Below are 25,976 nucleotides of genomic sequence, written 5' to 3'. Positions count from 1 at the left end.
TATAAGCCCTAACTTTTAATATTATTTTTGCTAAAAAAACAAGGATTGGCTGACTTTTCCTTGAAGCGCCTGTTAGTAAATATTTTAGGCTTATGAGCCATATAGTTATTGCTACAGCTACTCACCTTTCTTGTTGTAGCATGAAAGCAGCCACAGACAACAGATAAATAAACTGGGAAGACTAAGTTCCAATTAATCTTTATTTACCAATGCAGTTGGTGGGTCCCCAAGCTGTAACTGCTGACTACTGTTTGTGTGGCTATTTATTAGAGAAATTACAAGAAAAAAGAAACATAGTTTTTTTTTTAATATTTACCCAGTTATTTACTGGATATCAGCTTCATTTCATTTTTTCTAGGCTTTATTTAAGATAATCAGTATACAAAAAACTGCACATAATTAATATAAACAATTTGGTAAGTGTGGACATATGCATACCTCATGTTACCATCTCCACAATCCAGATAAGAAACATACCCATTGTCCCCCAAAATTTTTTTGTGTTTGTGTATATGTGAGAGTGTGTTAAGAGCACCAGAAATAAACCATGAGTTTATTTCTGAGTCAGTTGACCTTCATCGAGGGTTCCAAGAATACACAATGAAAAAGAAAATTCTCTACAATAAATGGTTTTGAGAAAACTGGATATTTACTTACAAAAGAATAAAATTTGGCCCTTGTTTTTCACCATACACAAAAAATGAACTCAAATGGATTAAAGATCTGAGCTTAAAATCTGAAACCATAAATTCCTATAAGAAAACATAAAATAATAGATCCTATATTTTTTATTCTTTTAAAAAATATTATATTGTCCATGCTATTACAGTTGTCTCAATTTTTCCTCCTTTGTCCCCCTCAACCTCCCTCACTCCCTCAGGCAATCCCAACATAGTTATCCATGCCTGTGGGCATGCATACACAGTTTTGGCTAATCCCTTCGCCTTCTTTCAACCAGTAACCACCTTGCCCTTCCCTGTTACAGCTGCCAGTCTGTTCCATGTTTCTGTATCTCTAATTCTATTTTGCTCATTAGCTTATTTTCTTCATTATATTCCATATATAAATGGCATTATATATTTGTCTTTCACTCACTGGCTTATTTCACTTAGCATAATAGTGTCCAGATCCATTCATGCTATGGCAAAAGGTAAGAATTCCTTATTTTTTATTGCTGTGTGGCATTCCATTGTGTAAATGTACCACAGCTCTTTTAATCCACTCATCTACTGGTGAGCATGTAGGCTGTTTCCAAATCCTGGCTATATTTTTTGCTTATAAATCCTGGTTTTCACTGATAACGCTTCCCTGTAGTATAAACAGTATCCTTTGGCATGTTTTGTTGTACACTTTTGCTGACTGCTAATTCTCTACCTTTCATTTTTCAGAAAAACATATTTATTTGACCCTATTTTAATGCATAATTTTACTGGATATAAAATTATAAACTGATAGTATTTTAAAGATTTTAAAGATTTAGATATGTGGTTCCATTATCTTCTGGCCAACATTGTTGCTAAAATGTGGTAATTTTTATGGATATCATCAGAATATCATTTTTACCCTGGTTGCTTTGAAAATTTTCTCTGGTTTTAGTTTTTTACAAATGGATTATGGTGTTCCTAGGTGTAGTTTTTTTTTTTCTCCCCTGTATTGTGTACCATAATACGCTTGGATCCCTGTGTTTGAAAAAAAAATTGTCTCACTCTTGTTCTTTTCTTCTAGATCTTCAATTATTCATATTTTAGATCAGTATATATCATCCTCCTGGTCCTCAGGTGTCTCCACTGATCAAGTTCTTAATGATTTACAAGTCTAAGAACTTACAACTGCATATACAAACTTACAAAAACTTGTGGGAATTTTCCTGTAGGAAAACATGATACCTGGTGTTTGGGTTTCTACCATAGTGCACAAAGCTTACTTAAATCACAGAGGAACTCAGCTCAACTTCGTTATTAATGAATTTAATGCATAAAATAAATAAAATTTAGTATTTTGTAGTATTAGAGTTAATATTTTCTAACATGTATAGTTCACTACCAGCTAGGCTGGTCACTGTTCCCAAAATACCCTTGCTTACTTTTTTTCCTTTTCAGGAAAATACTCAGCCCCCCTATCATTGCTCAGTGAACAAAATTCCACTCTCCTGTCCCCATATTCCTACACACATCACCTACTCATGATATTCATAGAGAAAAGAGGTCTGAATTTTTTAGCTTCTCTGGGAACAAAAATAAATAGAGATGTGTAGGCTGCTATTGCTTTTTATTTAATTCTGTACATTGTATTGTGCAATGAGATCAAGTCCACTCTGGGGTGATGATATATTTATGATGAGTGAAAGAGTCATCTTGAATATGGTAAAATAGTTTTAACAATAAAAATTTAAAATTTTCTTAGTTAATTTGGTTCTCAGAAGTCAAGACAACTGTTTTCAAAAATCTGTTTTGTGGATAATGAATATATGCATAAAATATATGTATCCTTGCACATACTATATTCCAGATCTTCTGTATAGCTTCAAGGGGTTTTGTATCATAGGGAATTCAAAAGGATTACTTCTGGTATGTTTTAGTGAAGTAATGGCCTTTAAAAGTTTCTTCTAGTGTCTGTTTTTATGAAATCATTTTCTTTATACATTATCCTGGATTATACTGCATTTGGAATTCAATCATTTCTCTTTCTATTCATCAATACTATTTTAGATTGTATGTGAAGGTATTGAAACAATGAGGTTGACCTGAAGATTGAAAAGTAAAACCATACACTGGAAACAAATTCACACATGGAGCTATTTCCTTTCCTTCTACAAGGCAACCCATAGCAGGTTTATTCCTTCCTGGAACTATCGAAATGTACTCATTGCACCCCATGGGTCTGAAATGGGAAAATGGATCTAGTTTTTCTCCTGGTCTCAGCTTGTCTTCTAGTTCAAAAACATATGATTTGGGTCACGTAATAGAGAGCAAATGAAAATCTTGCTGAGTCAGCAATGTCTAAACTAAACTAGAGTTGGAAAACAGCGTCACCAAAGAAAATTAGAATGTGTATAAACTGCTAAAGGGATGTAGTTAATTTTATGGGACAGTTTTGTTTGGTCAGATTAATGAAAGAAAAGTGCTTCATTTGTATCGATATATAGAAAACAGTTGTCTTTGAAGGATTCTTATTGCTTTGAGACAATAATATATAAACATAGAATGAAATTGCATTATGTCACTTAAATTACCCTATAGAGTAATACACTAGATTCTCTTTCCTTTTTAAATATTCCTAGGGATAAGAATTAGCAGTTAGATCATCATGTAAGTAATGATGATCCTAGGGACTTCAGGCTTTGTTTTTAATTTTTTAAATTTATTGATTTTCTTAGGGGAAAGGAGAGACAGAGAAAAAGAGATTAATTTGTTGTTCAACCTATTTGTACACTCACTGATTGATTCTTTATGTGCCCTGACTGGAGGTCAACCCCACAGCTTTGTTGTACGCAGATGACACTCTAAGGAACTGAGCTGCCTGGGTAGGGCCAGGGTCAGTTTTAATAGCTGACTTTAAGAATCAAAGTAGAAAAACTTTAAGTTCAGCTGAATGTTAGTAAATATAATTATGAAATCAGAAGTAATAAGATCCAGCAAAGAGGACATCTTTGGTTAATCAATTATATTTTATCTGCCTAATATTCCATTTCAGGAAGCAAAAATTTCTCAAAGCAATGAAGATGTTTTAATGAGGTGTGATAGATTTTAAGCATAATTTTAAAAATTGTTCTTTTATATTATATGCAATGCCCAGCTTCTTCTTTTATCAGCACAAACACTCCAACTATTATAAATTATTTTACATAGAACAAAATAATAATAACAAAGTATATTCTTTTTGTGTGTACCTCAACCCTTTCTCAAAAATAGCACAAACTTACTTTACTATATAGATTATAAACATAATTTAAATAAATACCTAAGACTTAAAACAAACGAGATTTCTTTTAATACATTAAAAGATAATAGCATCAAACAGTATTGATACTTCTAATTCATTGTATGTGATATATCTTTACTGCTTTCCCTTTGAATATCTGTGAACTTATAGTAAGCAAGAACAAAATGGAGATTCACTATACATTAAGAGGTAGTAAATAATTAAGAAAACCTTAAAAAGAAAGCACAATTTCTATTAAGAATTCAAAGCAAGCATTGGTTCACAGGGGGTTTTAGACTTGCAGAATAAAATATGTATTAAATAATATCTGCAATTTGACCTAAATAAAGGTAGTTAATATTTATTACATTATTACTGAAACATTCAAAATAACCAACCTCATCACCAACTTTACTCGAATTCTTTCAACTTCTGTCTAATTTTATAGACACATAAACTATCTTAACTCCTAAAATAGACTTGCCTTCAAAACAAATGAATAGAGCTCTAATTAGAACAGTTGAGTTGCTCATTATATGCTCCATAAATTTGCAAAATGTTTGCATGTATATGCAAAATATTTGGAATCTTACCTGTAACAAGAAAGCTGCATCTCCCAGCTCCAGCTTCATTTATGATGCTACAGTTATAAACCCCATAGTTGTCATTAGAAAGACTCTTCACCGGGTACTCTGTGTACTCTTGAGAGTCAAACTGACCGGTCCGTAATAGTTTGTTGCCCAAGCGCCACTCATAGGTCAGTACCCGTATGGGATAAGCTCTCAGAACCCTGCAGCTCATAGTGACACTTCGTTCTTGTCCTTGCCGGATTTCCAAAAATGCTGGTTCCACAGCAGGAGGATCTGTGAGAAAGAGGTGTTCAAACAGATAAACTATGTAGGTTATAATAAGCCAATGGCTGTTCTCACCGTGAGAAGCTATATTTAAGAACACGTTCAGCAACAGGGAAGGAGTATAAGAGGTGGGTGGAGACTATCTTCAGGCACAGGAGTTTGAGCTGGGGGTGGAAAACTGATGTGCTGAGTGTGGACAGTGAATGAGACTCATTGCTTCAAAAACGCATTAGCAGGTGAAACTAACAGTTTTGTTTTTCTTTCTAGCTGCTTCCCAAAAAAGATCATCATGACTTTGTTTTGTTTATACCGATTGCAACCAAATGATGTTCTGGGTATGAAATGCAGTCTCCAAACTGGAATGAAACTTTGGAGCAGACTAAAAGATTAGTGAATTCTATTATTTCCACGTAAGGCTCAGTCATTGGGGTTTGGGTATCCATTATTTAATAAAATAGCACAAGTATATAAATTTAGTTTCTAAATCATTCAGTCTGAACTTATTTGGTCATAATATTATGCATGAACCTCAAGCAAATGTTACAAATTGCACTACAGGTGGATGTGGTTTTCAACCCAATGCAATGGGTTGCATTTATCTGGAAAAAATGTGATTTTTTCCATATAATTCAAACTTGCTACACTTCATACCTAATCTATTTGGTTTTTTTATGGGAAGATTTTGAAAAGTTGCTATATACTCCTCTTATTATTTCTGGTAGTCAAAATATAATCCCTTTCTTAGTGACTACAAATGGTCATGATTAATGATCATTATTTTCTGGATGCTAACAATGGGCTTCATTTAATAAAAAAAAAAATTGTAAAGGACCACTCAGGATTGTACTGCACAATAAAACCACATCCTTGATCAGATATTTATTGGAGCCTCTTGAGTTCACAATACAAAAACTGTACAACTCTACCTGGTATCCCTTTCATCAAGGTGCTAAAAGGTTTCGGGACCATCACACCAAATGTACCCCATCTGATATTCTTTCTGTGTTAGTGCATATACTTTTCATTGCTCTCTCACTGTCACTTATTTAACTGATACTTCTTGCTTCTTTTAACAAATATCTTTAAATTATCCTTCTGATTCTAATTTTATTCATGAATTTAATGTTTTAGCTCTTTCTATATATAACTGCTAATAATTAAAGAAATGACCAATTAGAAAATAATCCTGTCTGCATGTAAATTTATGGTCTAAGACAATAGGCAGACATATAAATAGCTAACTTATAAAAGTGAAGTACAATAAACATTGTAGGGTAGAAAGTAAAGAAGTAAAAGACACTTAGAAGGACTGAGCTGGCAAAGTGTCTCAAGGAAGGTGACACTTGAGCTATGTCTTCCAGGATACACAGAAAATGATCAGGTCATTAAGCAACAAGAGAAGATATTCCAGGTAGGGGGATTAGTACGTGCAAAGATAAGGAGGATATGGAGAGGGGGCAGTGTTCAGAGAAATATAAATGAATTGGCATAGCTGGTGCACGAATGTACATGAGGGCTTGAGAGAAAATAAATATGGAAAGGATCCTTGAATGTTATATTAGAAAGTTTGGATTTTATCCTGTTAGTATTAAGGGTCTCCATTTTTTTTTAAATTTTGAATGATTAAGTCAATCTTTTAGAAAAAATACTATGGCAGATAAGGTGGGCATGAATCTCGAAAGAAAAAGTCTTACAGTGGTAACAGCAGGATCATTGGTGAAGTCCTGAACTAAGGCAGTGCCAATGGGACCACACATGATGCCTTGCTCTGTGTGTGATTCAAAGAGTGAATAGTATGCATGTTTGGGTTGCAATGTGGATCTATCACATCGAGTCTCATAGCTGAGTTGTCCAAATCATTCTACATAGTTGTTGGGTTTTTTGGTGGGTTTTGTTTTGTTTTATTTTTGCCTGCTTAGTACTCTATTTGTATTACTTTAAAAGGGTATTAGTTTTTTTTAAATCCCTTCTTATAGTTCCATCCTCTTTTTTGCTTTCCATATGTTGAGTCTATATTATTAAGTACATACAGATAAAATTGCTTTATGCTAATGAAATATTGAAGCTTTTACCATTATAAAATAATCCCCTTTATTCCTATTAATGGTTTATTATCTAAAACTAAATTTTGTTTCATATTAATATAGTTACCCTGGCATTCATGTAGTTATTAAATGTTATGTCTTTTCCATTCTTCCATGCTTTTGGTACTCATATTTCACAAGCATCTTTTTTCAACAGCATGTGGGTATTGTCCATATTTTCAAAGAAGTCTGATGACCCCTGTATTTTAATCAGAAAAGTTTGTACTTTATTTATATTGCATTTACTGTAACTATTGGTACATTTGGGTACAAATGTAACTTCTTATTTTGTACTTTCTATTTGTTTTATTTCTTTGATTGTTTTCTTTTAGATTGATGGATTACTCCTTTATTCCAATGTTTTTCCTGATACTGGTTGGGAATTTAACTACTCTGTTTCTATTATCTCACTGAATACCCCCAAACATGCAACATGCATCTTAAGTTATCTAAAAACATCAATTAATACCCCTACCTTTCTAGACAAAATAAAAGTCTTCCAACACTTTGGTCCTTTTATTCCCATACTGATATTTGTTACTCAGCCATGAATTTCAGTTCTCTCGTTTTGTTAAAATTTTATACCTGTAACTTTATTTAGAATTATCTGGTCATATGCTAGCTTATTCACCCTTAATTCCTTCTTTTATTATGAACCTCCAAGTCTGTGATCACTTTCCTTTTGCCTAAACTACCTCATTTAGAATGATCTTTAATGAACTTTCTAATCATGATTTTCTAAAAATATTTTTAATTTTATCATTAAAGAATATTTTTCTTGTGCACATGATTGCAGGTTAGCAACTATTTTCTTTCGGCACATCAGGACATTATTCTACTCTTTTCAGATGACCACTATTGCTGTGGAGCAGTAAGGTCAAAGTCTCACACTTTAAAGTGCACATTTTCTTTTCTACCCACTATTTTTAAATCTTCTTTTTTATTCTCTACAGTTTCAATATAATGTTTTCAGGCATGGGGTTTTATTTTACTTATAGGTAGGGATTTTCTGGTCTTCTTAAATCTATTGATTTAAGTTTGGTGTCTTTCATCTAGGTGATTTTTGAAAACCTCTCATCATTAGCTCTTCAAATAATACTGGTGTTCTCTTCTTTCTATCCTTGTTTAAGGATCCATTTCATCCTGTCTTCCATGCCTCTTAACTTATTCTCCAAATTTTCCATTTCTTGGTTTTTCTGTATTGCATTATAAATACATTTTTCTGAGCTAATTTAGTTCATTAATTTTTCCTCAACTCTGCTTAATGGGCTAAACTAATTCATTTTGGTTTTAATTAAAATAATTTAGCTTTAATTTATAAATGTTTTGTGTCATTTTCTTATGTTATGACACTTTTATAATACTTTACAATTACCTACAAATGTAGTATTCTTTATTTCTTTAAACAAGGTAATTATTTTATACTGTTTGATACTTCCAATTATGATTCCAAGGGATTTTCCCACCTCAGGATACCTTGTCTCTGTGTATTTTTTTGTTAATTCTAATTCTATGATATACATTGTTCTTTAAAAAAATATAGTGGGACTACTTTGATGCCTAAGATGATCATTGCTTCCTCTAGAAAGATTTGTGTCCACAGCCAAGTATTGGCATCAATGTCTAAGGTCTCTTTAATTTAAGTTCATGGCTTAAGGTTTTATTTTACTCATCTATGTAGTATAAATTTGAAATAAAAGTCCACATAACCATCTAGCTTGTGATTATAACTTCATGTATGGCTTCCCAAATCACCCCCTATCCTGCTCACTTCAAAGGCAGGTTTCTTTGCACTCACTTGGGATTGGGAATGTATAGATTAAGCTTATTTGCTTTGCGCTTACCCATGGATAGAGTCCTTTGAGTTCCAACTTCTTGGGGGAAAAGTTTGGGGTTTTGTACCCCTTGCCCAGAGATGCCCCTCAAAACTGATGTTCAAATAGGCTATTATCAGCAAATGTTCTGAGGATAAAAGCAGCCTGATTATACTGCTTTTGCATAACTTTGGCTTGGTATGTTTAAAATAAGCATTTCATGATTTTAATAATATTTTTAGAATATTTTCCAACAATTCAAGTTCTTTGTAATGGAAGGGTTTTACAGAACATTTTGTCTGTTATATGCCAAGAACTACGTGTCTCTGTTAGCTAAGTGGAAATACGTATCTAAAATTTCAGAATGGAGGGCTGACTGCAGGCTATGGTTCCATTTCGATAACTCTGAGTAAGTATTAACAAATAAAAATAAAAAAGCCAAATTTTAATTTACCTCTTAAATATGATGACTATGGAGTTAGGGGAAACTCAAGGCTATATTAAAGGATAATAAATATTCTTAAGCTGAAAAATACATGAATTCACAGAGTTGTGTTACAAAAGTTAAAGGAAGTTGAATGTTTCAAAGAATATGAAATAATCAAATGTGTCAAATGTTAGCAAGAAACAAGACCGAAAATATCTATTTTTTTCTGATAAGTTAAATATCATTAATGATTATGGTGAAAGCATTTTCTGAAAAGTATATATAATCTATGTTACAGGATTTGGCAAATGCATGGTTAGATAAATAGTAGAGATCAGTAATGGCAGCCATTTGTTCAAGAATGTTATCTATTAGAAAAGATATTTATTCCTATTGATTTTAATTTCAAATTATATTAGTTTACACATTTCTCTCAACCTCTAACACTACTATCACCTCTCCCATAGACTACTACAAATGTCCTGCTATCACCTTCAAACAGGGCCAATGTGCTTCCTCTTTTGACCTTCTCCCCTTCTGAGATTAGCTAAAAGTTCTTTCATAACAGAAATCAGCTCTTGTCATCCTCTAGCTGAGAACATGTTATTGACTCACTCCTGCTTTTAAAACAGGCCTTCAATGTTATGCAAGATCTAGCTGTGGCCATATTCTCAAACATTCCCATCCTAATCATTATGTTTTCAAAATATAGCTTCTTTTCCTTTTCTTCCATGACAAGCCACTTCTGGGCTTTGGCCCTATGACTTTGTTCTTTGCGCCTAAGGTGTGTTTTACTTTGTTCTTTCCATGGCTGCTTGATTACTGTGTTTTAGACTTATCTCCTTATCTTGGCTACTAGTTAGTAAAGTAGTTCTACTACTGTTAATTTTTAGTTATTCTTGTATTTACTTTCTGCATAGTACCACCATTTGTTCATATCTTGTTTATGTAATCTCAATTATGAGGGGGCTTCAAATTCCCCAGTCATTGCTTCATTCTCTGTATCCATTAAATACCTAACATTACAGTTAATGCCAAATCAATATTGATTAAGTAAATAAATAAATAAATAAATAAATGCTGTAAAAGAGTAAAAATATCCACAATGTCTCCAATATTTTTCCAGTCAAGACCTGGGTTCTATCCTACCCCTCACAACAGTGTGGCTGGAACTGGAGATCATTATGCTAAGTGAAATAAGCCAGATGGTGAAGACAAATACCATATGATCTCACCTATAAGTGAAACCTAATCAACAAAACAAACAAGCAAGCAAAATATGACCAGAGACATGGAAATACAGAACAAACTGACAGTGACCAGAGGGCAGTGGGGAGGGAGATAACAGGGGAAAGAAGGGGGAAGGTCAAGTCAAGGAACATGTATACAAGACCTATGAACAAGGACAACTGGGGCGGGGGACTGAATGTGGGAGGTGGGGATAGGTAGGTCAGGGTAGATTAATGGGGGGAAAATGGGGACAACTGTAACTGAACAACAATAAAAAAATACCTGGGTTCTATGTTTACTCTGTTATATCTAGATGGACTCTGTCTTACTTTGACCAATACAATATGGCAGAAATGATGTTGCACCAATTTCTGAGCCTAGGCCAAAGGAAACTGGGAATTTCACTCACCATCTCTTGAAATACTGTGGGAGCTCTGGCCTATGTAATACATCCATTACCTTGTTAGAGAGACATGTGAAGAGGCCCTGAGATTATACAGAGAAGAAAGGGGCAAGGTTAAGCCCAGTCTTCCAGTTGTTTCTACCAAGGCTCCTGGCATGTGAAGCCAACTCAGACCTTTCAGACCAGACCAAGCATACACAAAATAATGACAAGTGATCCAGATACTACCATAATCTACATGAGGCAGAAGAATAGCCCACATAAACTCTGCTCAAATTCTTGATTCACTAGAGAATAGAAAATCAGATATTTAAAAAATGTAATTCTTTTGAGCTCCTAGGTATTGGAGAAGTGTGTTGCACAACAAATAACTGACAGAGTTGCCCTGTAGCCTTCCAAATTCAGTAGTTCAATAGTTTAAGTGAAACCTTGCTAGACTGAGGCAATAGGACAAGGGGACAAGGCAATTGAGGGGACACAATTTAGATGACAGACCATGGGATCCAAGTTGGTTCTGGAAGAAAATAAATTAAAAATAAAACTAATGGGAAAAGAAAGTCAATGGGATGAATTACTAGGACAACATGAAAACCTGAAAAACAAGTACATTGAGAACAATGGTACCAAGATGCCTGAAAATTGGAGTCAATAATAGGATTCTGTTGGAACTTACTTTACCACAGGTAGAGAACTTTGGAGTGATTACAAGATAAGAGATGATGCCATTAGAATGAAATAATGAAGTGAAGTGGAGATTAATGATGCTAGAGTCAAGTGCAAATAAGTTAAGTGAATACACATTTGCTCTCAAGTTGTATTTGTGTTTGTGTAACAAAACAAAGTGGTAGGAACTGTTTATCTTATGAATTTGTTTTTAAATGACAAAGTTATACGTGCAAAAATTGTACTTAATAGAGAAATATTTAAAATGCATATTTACTTTTTCTCTGAATAATTTTCTGTGAGAATTCTTCTAATGTAGCTGAGCTATTAGATTATTTCAAATAATGAATTTTAGAGTCTCCCTATATGTGTATGTTTTTGTCATTCATCCAAACCTACAAAACTCAGCCTGCTTAATCATTAGTGTCCTATGAAGCCATCTGCTAGTGTTGAGTTAAAACTCTTCAAACACCATTGTTTTCATAAAGTTCAACAAAGAGTAAGTTAGAAAGTATCCCTCAACATAAGAAATTCTTATTGCTATTTAAGACTACCCAAACTACTTGGATTTCAGGGTAGTTTCTTAATCTCCAAAGAGCTGGAAAATATGAAACTGCACTCATAATTCAATCAATTTGCTATGGAAAGCTTCTCCTGTGATATTAATGAGTTTGGCATTTTATTCTTTGGATTACCCCTTAAGGAGGATAAACCTTTGCAATTATGATTAATGTTGTAGTGTGAAGATTCTGAATACAATGAAAGAAAGCTTCAGGTGTCAAACAAGATAGATATAATCAGTTTTTCATAGTGTAAGAATTATTTAGTATGTTTATTATGAAATATTTACTTTTAGGGAACAGAGATAAATAAAATGTGCGAAAAATACACTTAGATGTGAAATGCTTAAAAGTTGGATTGCTTAAGAGAAATAAAAATGTACACATTTTATTCAAATAAAAATGATTACTTGAACACATTTTGTTCAAATAAACAAAATAATTTAAAAATATACCATTATGTTATACTGTATATATTCACTTATATTAAAAATCTCTGGTTCAAAAGTTTGTCAAAATAGGACAGAAAACTGTACTTGAACAACAATTAAAATTTTAAAAAAGTTTGTCAAACTATCTTCTGACATATATACTAAAGGATGATAGTGATAAAAATAATGACTATATTTTTTATATTAAGTACTTATTAAGTGTTAGGTACTGTGTTCAGATATTCAGTTTATCCTTTTATAATAGTCATTCTTTTTATAGTAGAAGACACTGAGACACAGCAGTTTAGCAGTCAGCTAGCACAAAAGTAGCAAAATTAAGATTCAAATGAAGTAATCTGAAAACAGAATGTATGTTCTTAATAGCATTCTTTCCAATTACAAATACTACCAAAATTTCACTATTTAGTTCTCTCCCTCAAAGAAGATTTAAAAAATTGTCCCTTATTGGTTATTTAAAATTATCAATTAAAATGGATGGCCAATTTATATCATCATTTAGAATTCACAAACATAAGTAGGTAAAAATGGATATCAAGCATAAGACAAAGCTGCTAGGTTAAAGAAAAATGTTAATGACAGATTTCAAACAATATTCAAATTGCACTTTATATAGCAATGTACTTCATGCAGATAAATTTAGGTATTATTCATTTATTAATATATATATGATAAGTGCATAGAGAAGATTAGCTTTTTGGAGATAAAGGTGTAATCTTTTAAAGTTATTAAGAATTTTGAGTGGAATATAGTCATTAAGTAAAATGCTCAAAATTAATTCAAATGTTAGCATTTCCGGTTTTTGTATTTGCTCATTCCAGATGTCTGGATAGTGTTCCAAATTGAGGAGAAGGGGAAGATTGTTCTAAAGTTTAAACCCATATACAAATGTCTAACTTATTTGGAAAAGTAATTCATGAAAACACTAGATTATACAGAAATTTGTACTAGTGTTTATTTCTTAATAAGGAGCTCAAAGACAAGCTTATGAGTTCTTTTAACATTGTGTATGAATATAATTTTTTCCATTTCTTAAAGTCTATTGCCAGACTATGATGAATAGCAGAACTTCAAGGCAAGCAATATTTTTATTTTAAAAATAATAAAGACTTTTACACAAATATGAAAAATAATCAAATTAATATTAAATAATATTAATATAACCCATTTTTAAATCTTTAAGGTAGTGTGAGAATGTGGATATTAAATATACGTAGAGCTATATTTAGTTTGTTTATAGTTAATGGGTGGGAATGCGCTCCTGTTTGAAGGACTTTATTGTAAGTATGATCCTAATTATTTAACCCTTAGAGGAAGTACTGACAAATGTGCACATCTTAGGGTTCTTTCTTCTCAATTGGAAAGAGTGCCCAATAAACATTTACCAGCTTTTTGCTGTTCTTTGTGTAAAGAGATCTAGGAAAATTGTGATTTTAATAATAAAACAAAAATCAGTACTTAGATGAGAAAATTCACGGGTTGTCATGTTAAAAAATTCTTATATCATTCAATACAAATAGTGAAATTGCTACATTTAGTGTATAACCACCTTTCTGTCTCTGTCTCTCTTTCTGTATGTGTGAGTGTATGCATTTCTCTCAAATTTTTTCATGGGTGTTATAATTATATCCATCTTAGTGGTAAGGGCAATGAAATTCAAAAGGAGGAATGCTAGTAAACTGATTATGAACACCAAGAAACACTAAACACATTTGAGCCCAGGCTAATTTACCTTGAAAATGTTAGCTGTTTAAACTTTACCATGTGATTTCTCTAAGATTATATTACTATTTAGATAGGTTCAAAACATTCATATTTTATTTGTGTCAACCAAGAACATGAATATTTAGAAATAATATTTAGAGATAAATTTAAAAAGGATTGTTGAATATTGTTGGGGTTCTGGTGTGCAAATAAGATACAGAAATAAGAAATTTATAGTTGTGACTCAGGGATTCCTCTAGCAAGTGCAATTTCTATTGGCAATGTTTAGAAAAGAAGGGGCACTGGGAATTTGAAAGTGAAGTAGGCAGGAGGCAAGGTAAGAGAACAAGTTTTATGCAAACATATTTTGGCAAACATAAGGATAGAGGAAAAGTTAAGATACTCAATAGAGTAAAAGTCCTGCATTTTTAAGGAAAAAGAGGTATGAGGCATAGTAAAGAAGCTGATATTTTTCTTGAGTTGATGGAAAAAGAGGGAGTAGATTAAAAATACCAATACCACTGTTGTAAAAATTAGGTGAAGACTACACATTTTATTCACCCACCAATAGAAAACTTCTGTTGAATTCTTTCTTTTGAATCAGTGTAGCATTTGGTGAGACTTTATAATTTGAATCAGAAAACTTAAAAAAAAAACAGTTTAGCACTTGGATAGAGGTCCAGCCAGAAATTTACTTTTCTGTACATAATCTGCAATAATGATAACAAATTTACAGATAATCTGTTGAAAATACAAGCAAAGTTGATAATAAAAAGTATCATGTCAGCTGGTAAATATAATATCACTAATTTAGTGTATTGTATTTAATGTGTCATCTTTAATTTTTTTTAATTATAGTTAAGATCTTCCATTCCTTCATTCATTATCTTAGTTGCCTAATATAATTGTTGTGCTCATATCTTGCTGGAAATAATTATCCTAGAGTGGGGTTTTTAAGGACATTATAGTTAGGAAGGAATAATGCCTTTCTTAGTCATCTGCTCTTTAAGATTATATGTGCCACTACTGAATTTAATGTGTAGGTAGTTGGAGCTTGATTGTAACTTTAATAAATTTAGGCTTTATAATATGCACAAACTATTGCTTTATATCTTTGAAACTTCATTATTTTGTTGGAATTTAAGATAGAACACAATAGAGATATTCTGTCCAAATTATGGAAACCAAAAGCTCAATTCTTTATAGATTTTGTTTAATAAAATGATATTAAGATTAACATGAACAGAGATTCAGAAGATGGCAGCAAAGTAGGTGGGAGGTGAGCCCACTAAGTGCACCAACTGGGACACTTAGCTGATCTTCCAAAAAACAAAGTGAATAGTCAACAGAATCTTGGCTGATAAGAAGTTTGGAAGCCAAGTGTACAGAGGACACTTCAAAGTGGTCAGTAAGAAGGTTGTGTTTTTTTTTTTTTATTTTAATCTTTGTTCAAGTACAGTTTTCTCCCTTTTACTCCCATTTCAGCCCACCCACCCATCCCTCCCCACTTCCCTCCCATTACCACCCTCCCCCTAGTTTTTGCCCATGTGTCCTTTAAATTTTTTCCGTTAAAAACCCTTCCCATTCTCCCCTGAAATTCCCTCTTCTCTCCCCTCTGGTTACTGTCAGTCTGTCCTCTATTTCAGTGTCTTTGGTTATATTTTGCTTGTTTCTTTGTTTTGTTGTTTAGGTTCCTGTTAAAGGTGAGATTATATGGTATTTGTCTTTCACTGCCTGGCTTATTTCACTTAGCATAATGCTTTCCAGCTCCATCCAAGCTGTTGCAAAGGGCAGGAGCTCCTTCTTTCTTTCTGCTGCATAGAATTCCATTGTGTAAATGTACCATAGTTTTCTGACCCATTCATTTACTGCTGGGCATCTAGGTTGCTTCCAGCACCTAGCTATTGTAAATTGTGCTGCTATGAACAACGGGGTGGGGTGCAAAGGTCCTTTTGTATTGGTGTTTTAGTGTTCTTAGGATATAGGCAGACAGAGAAAGTCCCTGAGTGTGGCATCAGAAACCCCAGCTGCCACAGGGATAGCAGGAGGAGAGAGAGCCCAGTCAGGAACAGCAGCCTAGAGGCTCCCTCCCCTCTCAGGGCGGGAAAACCACCTGTACCAGAAGTGACGAATGCACAAGGTCAGCAGGGAGAAACAAGCTGCACACACACATGCACAGCTGGCACCACACCCTAGCTGGGGCAGCCAGTCTCTGGTAGAGACAGTACCAGAAAATGAGGGGGGTTCTGGCTGCAGCTGGAGCTGGGAGAAGAGGAGGGCCATGGCCTGCCATGACTGAGATAGAATCTGGACTTGACAGAGTTGCAGTGTGTGGAAAGCTGGGCAGTGGCTTGGAGCAATAGTGGCACCTGCATAGACTGTCTTCAAAAGGGAAACTGAGGCATGCTGGACAGGGACTGTGCATGTGCATGGCTACCTGGCCAACAAGGAAGGAAGATTGTGGGTGTGATTTGCTCCCACTCAGTGCACCCAGAGGATTGATCAAAGGGGTGCAAAGCTAGGTGGTCTCTTGGCCACAGACTGGTGCAATGGCACAGAGTGGAGGGTGCAGGCTACAAAGTGCTGTGAGGGCATGGGATGGATACTGTACACCTGTAATTATGGCAGGCCAGACTGAGCTTCCTTCCTTGGCAGAACCATCAGGAAGGGAAAATTGAGCCCACCCCCTCCTCTTGCAGCAGTGGAGGAAGATCTGCAAAATTGGCTGGGCAGACTGAACAATGTTTTTCCACAAAAGTAAGATAGTAAGATTAATGGCTAAAAGGGCACACTTTTAACTATCCACAGGGTCCTAGGATCCTATTTCACTGAGGCCATCAAAATAGGAAGTTAAAAAGGGTACAAGTGTGATTCAGGGCACTGCACAGACTTGGCTGGGACACAGAGAACAGATTACACCATGCAGGGAGAGAGCTGACATTCTTACATATTGCTCCCTGGCCCCCATGGAATGGATAGCTGTTTAAGCAGAAACTATACATTATTGCAAATAAACTGGGACAGAATAAGAGGGCCTGGGGAAATGCACCCACGATTTTCCCAGAAGATAGAACAGTGCCTCCTAGGGGAGACAGAGAGTTCACCCTTTCAAACACAACAGAAGCTCCCTATAGAAGCAGAGGAAGGAGATACAGGCAGTGTTGCCAGGAAATTGGATGACCCACCAGGACCTTGAACTGAGAGAAAACCAGAGACAAATCCAGACAAAAGTCAGAAGGTGAACTTCAACAGCTGAGACAAATTCCACCTTGTTCTTTATCAGAACTTGTGTGATTTTAGATTTCTCTTTCTTTTCTTTGTTTTTAATTTTTCCTGGATTTTTTTTTCTTTTTTTGTTTCCATTCATATAGCATTTTAATATTTCTTCTTTAACTTCATTTGTATTTCAAATAACTCAGTACTTTTGGTCTTTATTTATTGAGATTGCATTTTTTTTTTCATTTTATTATAATTCCAAATCCCACCCAGTACCTTTCCTGGTCTTACTCCATTTTGCCAACTTCCTGATCTTTCTTACTGCTATTATAAACTTCGTTTTCTCTCACCCTACACCATATTCCTATCCATTACTCTCATTATTTCTCCTCCATCTAACCTCACATAAGCACTCTTCCTTCTTAAGTCAGCTCACATTCTTTTTCTCCTCTTATAATAGTTTTATTTCCTTTCCACCTTTATAAACCATGGCTAGTGGGAAAAATACCACAGTATTGCTGTTCTCCTCCAATGTAACTCCTATTTGTTCACTATTTCTCTGCACTTTAAATCCCATAGGATACTCTCTCTCTTTTATACTCCATTACTCTATTTTGCTTTTCCCCTGCCCCTGATCAGTTGAATGAGGAATTTTATTTTAATTTTTTCCCCTCTCTCAGCCTGAGCTTTACTCCTTACTCTTATTAGTTTTCTTACCCCATCCTCTCAAAATCATTTTTATTTACAGTAGACATCTCATATTCACCTCTCTTTTGTACACTATTCTTATTTCCTTTCAACCTTTATTAAATACACTTCATTCAGCTGTCATTGCTATCAACCCTGCTGTGTTTTTTGCTGCAATTTTGCTCCCATTGGTCCAATACTTTTTACCTTTACTTCAAACATCATAGTATACTCTTCTCTTTTCTTACTCTGTTTTTATTATCACTCTTCTGTGTTTTACTTAAATTTTAAATTTTGTTCTCTCCCTTTATTCACCTCAGTCCCATCCCTACTCTTATTAATTTTCCTCCCTTTCCTCCCTCAAAAACATTTTCCTCTCTTTTAGTGATATCATATTCCCTTTGTCCTATATTATAATGTTCTTAATCTCTCTTCACCTCTATGAAACTTTGATCAATTACAGTTGATATTGTTAATGAGATAGGGTGGTTCTTTCTGCTGGCATAGGTTTGGAAGTCTGGAAATACTTTGTTAACCAACATCTGTACAGCATCATACAAGATGAGGTGGGAGTTGTGACTACCAGTAAGCCTACTGGAGAGAAGAACCCACCAAAAAAGAAGCCATCAACAAGCAACATCCCAGTACAACAAGAAAACCCATATAAATTCAAAAAAGGGCAAATGTAGAGCATCCAGACAAGGAGACCAAACAGACTGCACCATTGAGTTTCACAGGAGTCCACACCATGAAGATAAGCAGACAAAGCAGAGCATCCTTGAGTGCATAAACAAACAAAAAATGCACCAAAAATAGGGAGAAAAAGAAAGACACCCCAATTAAAAGGAATGGAAGAATCCCCAGAAAAAGAGCTGAAGGAAATTGATGAAAGCAATCTATCAGACGTAGAATTCAAGAAATGGTTATAAGGATGCCCAAGGAACTCAGTGACAACTACAAGTAATTTAGTGAAAACCACAGCAGCATGAAAAAGGATATAGAAACTATAAACAAGAACCAGGAAGAAATGAAGAATACACTAGAAGGAATTAGAAACAGGCTGAATAAAGGAGAGGACTGATTAAGTGAGCTGGAAGACAAGGCAGAAAGAACTACTCAGGTAGAGCAACAAAATGCAAAACGACTAAAAAAGTATAGGGATAGTTGAAGGGAACTTCAGGAAAACATGAAATGTAACAACATTCACATCATAGGAATACCAAAAGGAGAAGGAAAGGAATAAGGCATAGAAAACCTGTTTGAAAAAGTAATGGCAGAAAACTTACCTAACTTGCAGAGGGGAAAATCAGCCAAGTTTAGGAAGCACAGAGGACCTCAAACATGATGAACCCAAAGACCAAAGAGGCCTACTCCAAGACACATCAATTAAAATGCCAAACTTTGAAAACAAAGAAAGAATCTTAAAGGCAACAAGAGAGAAACAGATAGTAACATACAAGGGAACTCCAATAAGTCTACTAGCTGATTTCTCAACAGAAACACTACAAGCCAGAAGGGAATGGCAAGAAATATTCCAAGTAATGAAAACAGAGGCTTGCAATAAAGACTCTACTCTACCCAGCAAGGTTCTCAATTAAAATGGAAGGAGAAATAAGGAGTTTCCCAGACAAAAGAAGCCTCAAACAATACACCTCCTCCAAACCAGCTCTGCAAGAGATGCTCAAGGGTCTGCTTTAAAATAATAAAGGGAAAGCACAACAGAGACAGAGAGGAACACAGGTACAAAGGGGAAAATAGCAATGAATAATTATGTATAAATAATAACTTTAAATGTAAATTGATTAAATGCTCCAATCAAAAGACATAAGTAGCTGAACAAATGAGAAAACATGTCCTTCATATATGCTGTCTACAACAGACACACCTCAGAACAAAAGACCTACACAGACAGAAAGTGAAGGGTTGGAAGAGAGTATTCCATGGAACAGGACAGGAAAAAAAGCCAGGGTAGCAATACTTATATTAGACAAAATGGAATTCAAAACAAAGGCCATAAAAAGAGACAAAGAAGGCCATTTCATAATTCTAAAGTGAAGAATCCACCAGGAAACTATAAAAATATATACGCCCAACATAGGAATGCCCAGGTATATACGGAAAATCTCAGAGGACTAGAAGAAAGATATAGACAGCAACAGAATTATAGTAGGGGATTTTCATGCCCCACTGTCAATTATGGACAGATCTTCCAAACAAAGTATCAACAAGCACATTGTGGAACTAAATGACACATTAGATCAAATAGACTTAATTGATATGTACATATCCTTTACCCTAAAAAGGCAAAATATGCATTCTTTTAAAATGCACATAGAACATTATCAAAGATAGACCATATGATAGGACACAAAACAAGCCTCAACAAATTCAAGAAAACTGAAATATCAAGCATTTTCTTGTATCACAGTGGCTTGAAAGTAGAAAACAACCTCAAGGAAAAAACTCAAAAACAATCAAATCTATGGAGGCTGAATAATGTGTTATTAAACAGTGAATGGGTAAATAATGAGATCAAGGAAGAAATCAAAAGTTTCTGGAAAGAATAAATGAACACACAATAGCCAAAAACCTATGGGATACAGTGAAGACAGTCCTGAGAGGGAAGTTAATAGCAATACAGGCCTACTTAAAAAAGACAGAAACATTTCAAATAAATGTCCTAACATTTCATCTATAAAAAAACTAGAACAATAACAAACAAAGTGCAAAATAGAAAGAAGGAAATAATTAAGATCAGAGCAGAATTAAATGACATAGAGACTGCAAGAAAATTCAAGGATCAATAAATCCAGGGGCTGGTTCTTTGAAAAAGATAAACAAAATCGACAAGACATAAACTGGATTCATCAGGAAAAAAGGTGAGAGGACCCAGATAAATAAAATCATAAATGAAAGAGGAGAAATTACAAATGATCCCACAGAAATACAAACATTCATAAGAAATTACTATGAACTACTATATGCCAAGAAATTTGAAAAAACTGGGTGTAATGGACATATTTCTAAAAACATATCATCCTCCAAAACTGAGTCAAGAAGAAGCAGAAACCCTGAATAGTATGATAACACCAAGTAAAATTGAAGCAATAATTAAAAACAAACAAACAAACAGACAAACAAAAATCCTCCCAGCACATAAAAGCCCTGGGCCAGATGGCTTCACAGGAGAATTTTACCAAACATTTAGGGAAGAGCTAAAACTGACCCTTCTCAAACTATTCCAAAAAAATCCAAGAAGAGGGAAGGCTTCCAGACTCTTTCTATGAGGCCAGTATTATCCAAATTCCAAAATCAGATAAAGACACAACAAAAAAAGAAAACTCTAGGCCAATAGTGCTGATGAGCTTGGATGCTAAAATCCTCAACATAATATCGGCAAACTGAATCCAGCAATACATTAAAAGATCATACACCATGATCAGATGGGATTAATCCCAGGGATGCAAGGATGGCATAATATAAGCAAATCAATAAATGTAACTAATCACATAAACAATATGAAAGACAAAAACTGCATGATCATGTAAATAGATGCTGAAAAAGCATTTGAAAAAGTACAGCATCCATTTACAATAAAAGCATTCATTAAAGTGAATGCTAGAGGGACTAGAGGGATCATATCTCAACATAATAAAGGCCATATATAAGAAACATGCAGCCAACATCATACTGAATGGGCAAAATCTAAAAGCTTTCCCCCTAAGATCAGACACAAGACAAGGATGTCCACTTTCACCAAATCTATTTAAAATAGTACTGAAAGTTCTAGCCACAGTGAACAAACAAGAAAAATAAATAAAAGTCATACAAATTAGAAAGGAGGAAATAAAACTGTCACTGTTTGCAAATGACATGGTAATGTACACAGAAACCCCTAGAGACTCCACCAAAAAACTACTTGACATAATAAATGAGTCTGGCAAAACAGCAGAATAGAAAGTCAACATTCAGTAATCAAAGGCACTATTCTACACTGGTAATAAAGTATCAGAAACAGAAATTAAGGAAAAAATCTCATTTATTATAGCAACAAGAAAAATAAAATACTTAGGGATAAACTTAACAAAGGAGGTAAAAGATCTGTACTCAGAAAGCTATACAACACTGAGGAACAAAATTAAGGAAGACACAAATAAATGGAAGCACATTCCATGTTCATGGATTGGAAGAATTAACATAATTAAAATGCCCATTCTACCCAGAGTAAGTTATAGATTCAACACAATACCTATCAAAAAACCAATGACATATTTCACTGATATAGTACAAATATTCCAGAAATTTATAGGGAATGAAAAACAACTCCAAATAGCCTCATCAATTTTGAGAAAGAATAACAAAATAGGAAGGATCACAATATCTGGTATCAAACTATATTACAAGGCCACGGTAATCAAAACAGTCCAGTACTGGTATAAGAACAGACACATAGACCAATGAAATGGAATAGAGATCCCAAATATAAACCCATGTCTGTACTGTCAGTTAATATTTGACCAAGGAAGCAGGAACATAAAATGGAGTAAAAATAGCCTCTTCAATAAATGGTGTTGGGAGATCTGGACAGCTATGTGCAAAAAAAAAAAAAAAAAAAAGAAAGAAAGAAAGAAAGAAAAGAAAAGAAAAGGAAAGGAAAGGAAAGGAAAGGAAAGGAAAGGAAAGGAAAGGAAAGGAAAGGAAAGGAAAGGAAAGGAAAGGAAAGAAACTAGACCACAAACTTATACAATATACCAAAATAAACCCAAGGTGGATAAAAGACTTAAGTATAAGTTGTGATATCATAGGAGTCCTAGTGGAGAACATAGGCAGGAGAATTTCAGGTATGCCATGAAGAGATCTTTTCACCAATACCTCCCCTTGGCCAAGGGATATAAAGGAAAGAATAAATAAATGGAACTATCAAATTAAAAAATTTCTCCATGGCTAAAGAAAATATCAATGAAATGAAAAGAGAACTAACCATATGGGAAAACATAACTGCCAATGATACCTCAGAGAAGAGTTTGATCCTCAAAATATATAAAGAACTCACATGACTCTACACCAGGAAGACCAACACCTGAATTAAAAAATGGGCAAAGGACCTAAACAGACACTTCTCCAAGGAAAACAGACAGAAGGTTGATAGACACCTGAACAAATGTTCAACATCAGTAGCCATCAAAGAGATACAAATTAAAACCACAATGAGATACCACTTCACACCAGTCAGATGACCATAATAAACAAATCAACAAACAACAGGTGATGGCAATTGTGTGGAGAAAAGGGAACCCTAGTACACTGTTGTTGGAAATGAAGACTGGTGCAGTCACTGTGGAAAACAGTATGGAATATCCTCAAAAAACTGAAGATGGAACTACCTTTTGATCCAGCAATTCCACTGCTGGGGATATGTTCTAAAAATCCTGAAACACCAATTCAAAATAAGCTATGTACCCAAATGTTCATAGCAGCATTTTTTATAAAAGGCAAGTGCTGGAAACAGCCTAAGTGCCCATCAGTAAATGAGTGGGTCAAAAAACTGTGGTACCTTTACACAATGGAATACTATGCAGCAGAAAGAAAGAAGGAACTCTTATCCTTCCTGACAGCATGGGTAGAACTGGAGAGCATTATAGTAAGTGAAATAAGCCAGGAGGTGAAAGATAAAGCCCATATAATCTCACCTCTAAGTAGAAGCTAATTGACAAAACAAATGAACAAAACAGAACCAAAGACATGGAAATAAAGAACAAACTGACAGTGACAAGAGGAGAGGAGGGAGGGGGATAATGGGGGAAAGAAGGGGAAGGGACAAGTCAAGGAATTTGAATAGAAGACTCATGAGTAAGGATAATGGGGGCAAATTGACTGAGTGGGGGAGGATGGGACAGGGGAGAGCAACAGGGAAAAAGGACTACTGTAACTGATCAACAATAAAAATTTGATTAATATGAACACACCATATTTATTATCAAGAAAAATGAAAATTAACTCTAGAACTTTTATATCAGAAAAATTTCAAGGTGTCCAGTCAAGATGGCCTCATAGGCAGATATGGCTCGCCTCTTCACACAATCACATCAAAATTACAACTAAAATATAGAATAATCATCACTCAGGAATGTCAGAAATCAAGTTGAATAGAAATCTGACAACTACAGAATTGAAGAAACTACATCCATCCAGAGTGGTAGGAGGGACATGGACATGAAACATGTTGGCTCCACTCCCAGCTGCATAAAAATTTAGGAGGGATACATTGGGAGCTAGGAGTCCCAGACCCACACCAGGTCCCCCAGCCCAGGATTCCAGGGCCAGGAATCCTCACAATTTCTGGCTGAAGAAACCATTGGTGATTGAGTTGGTGGAGGAGACTTCTGGAGCCCTAAGCAGTTCCTCTTGGGGAACCCACACATGGATTCACCTACTCAGACTCACTCCCTGTAAGCTCTGGCACCAGGGTGGCAGCTTGAAGGGCACAAGTGGCATACAGGGAGAGATTAAGTGTCTGGCATTGGGGTGAGCAGAGGCCATTGTTCCTTTCCTGAGTTTTCCTCTGGCAGAGCCAGTAGGCTGGTGCCATGTCTGAGACTCCATCAACCTGGCTAACACTGTGTGACCCACTTTGGAGATCCACAGAGGCTCTATTCCACCCAACTTACAGGCCCACCCAAGATGCTTTTTCATAAGAATGGCTGGTCTTGGATCCTAAATCCTATCAAACAAGCAATAGTTGGCTTCAATGAGCCATGGCAGCAGCCAGATTAGAGTCACAGTTTGGCTTCACCTGGGAATCTCCAAGCCCAGCACAAATGTCATCCTCACACTGCTTTCCAGCTCAGGCAAGGTGCCCTAGGCAAAACACAGGTGGGGGCTGACCTTAGCCTGTACCACCCAGGAAACCCCAGGGTCAACCCACCCAGTGGGCAGCTACATGCCATGTCTGAGCACCAGCACCCTGCCCCTGCACAGCTGATCGTCCACAGAGATCAGTGGTTGGTGGTCAGTAGTCACAGCCAGTAGTCACAGCCAGTAGTCACAGTCAGTCATAGCCAGTCACAGCTGACTAGCCTGGATAAATCCCTCTCATTGATCTGCCAAAACCAACTGAGGCTCAACTACAAGAGGGGGGTGCACTCCACTCACATGGAGAGTGTACCTTGAGTACCCAGCTTGGGTGATAGGGGAGGCTGTGACACTGGATCCTAGAAGACACCTACTACATTAGGCCACACTCCCAAGATACAGAGTCAAACCAGCTCTACCTAATACATAGAAACAAACACAGTAAGGTTGCCAAAATGAGGAGATGAGGAAACATGGCCCAAATAAAATAACAGGTCAAAACTGCAGAAAAAATCTAAACAAAAGGGAGATAAGCAATCTATCAGACACAGAGTTCAAAACACTGTTTATAAGGATGCTCAAGGAACTCAGTGAGGACTTCAGCAGCATAAACAAGACCCAGTAAGAAATGAAGGATGCACTAATTGAAATAAAGAAAAATTTACAGGGAAATATCAATAGAATGGATGAATTTGAGAATCAAATCAATGATCTGAAACATAACGAAGCATAAAATAACCAATGAGAACAAGAAGATAAAAGAATCCAGAAAAATGAAGATAGTATAAATAGCCTCTGGGACAACTTAAAGAGGTCCAAGAATCTCCTCTTAGGGGTGCCAGAAGCAAGAGAGAAATATCTAGATATTGGAAATCTATCTGAAAATAATAGTGTAAGAAACCTTCCTAACTTGGTGAAAGAAATAAACATGAAAGTCCAGGAAGTGCAGAGCATCCCAATTATGATGGATGCAAAGAGGCCCACTCCAAGACACTTCATTATTAAAAGGCCAAAGGTTAAAGATAAAGAGAGACTCTTGAAAGCGAGAGAAAAGAAGTTACCTGAAGGTTGCTAGATGAGAGAGGGGAGGAGGAGAATACGTAAAGAGGTGA

The 25,976-nt window shown here is 35.2% G+C and overlaps 1 protein-coding gene across 1 annotated transcript in view; it reads right to left on the bottom strand.

The window, feature by feature from the left end:
• Positions 1-25,976, bottom strand: part of MDGA2 (MAM domain containing glycosylphosphatidylinositol anchor 2) — an 859,730-nt gene that overhangs the window by 117,302 nt on the left and 716,452 nt on the right. Inside the window, exon 9 of the mRNA XM_036028780.1 lies at positions 4,515-4,784. Within this exon, the coding sequence (XP_035884673.1) occupies positions 4,515-4,784 (270 nt within the window). The remainder of the gene's footprint in view (positions 1-4,514; positions 4,785-25,976) is intronic.

This window comes from Phyllostomus discolor, chromosome 1 (genome assembly GCF_004126475.2).
Source record: "Phyllostomus discolor isolate MPI-MPIP mPhyDis1 chromosome 1, mPhyDis1.pri.v3, whole genome shotgun sequence".
Taxonomy (NCBI): Eukaryota; Metazoa; Chordata; class Mammalia; order Chiroptera; family Phyllostomidae; genus Phyllostomus; species Phyllostomus discolor.
The sequence above is the reverse complement of the archived record's forward strand: the minus strand, read 5'-3'. Positions and strand labels throughout refer to the sequence as shown.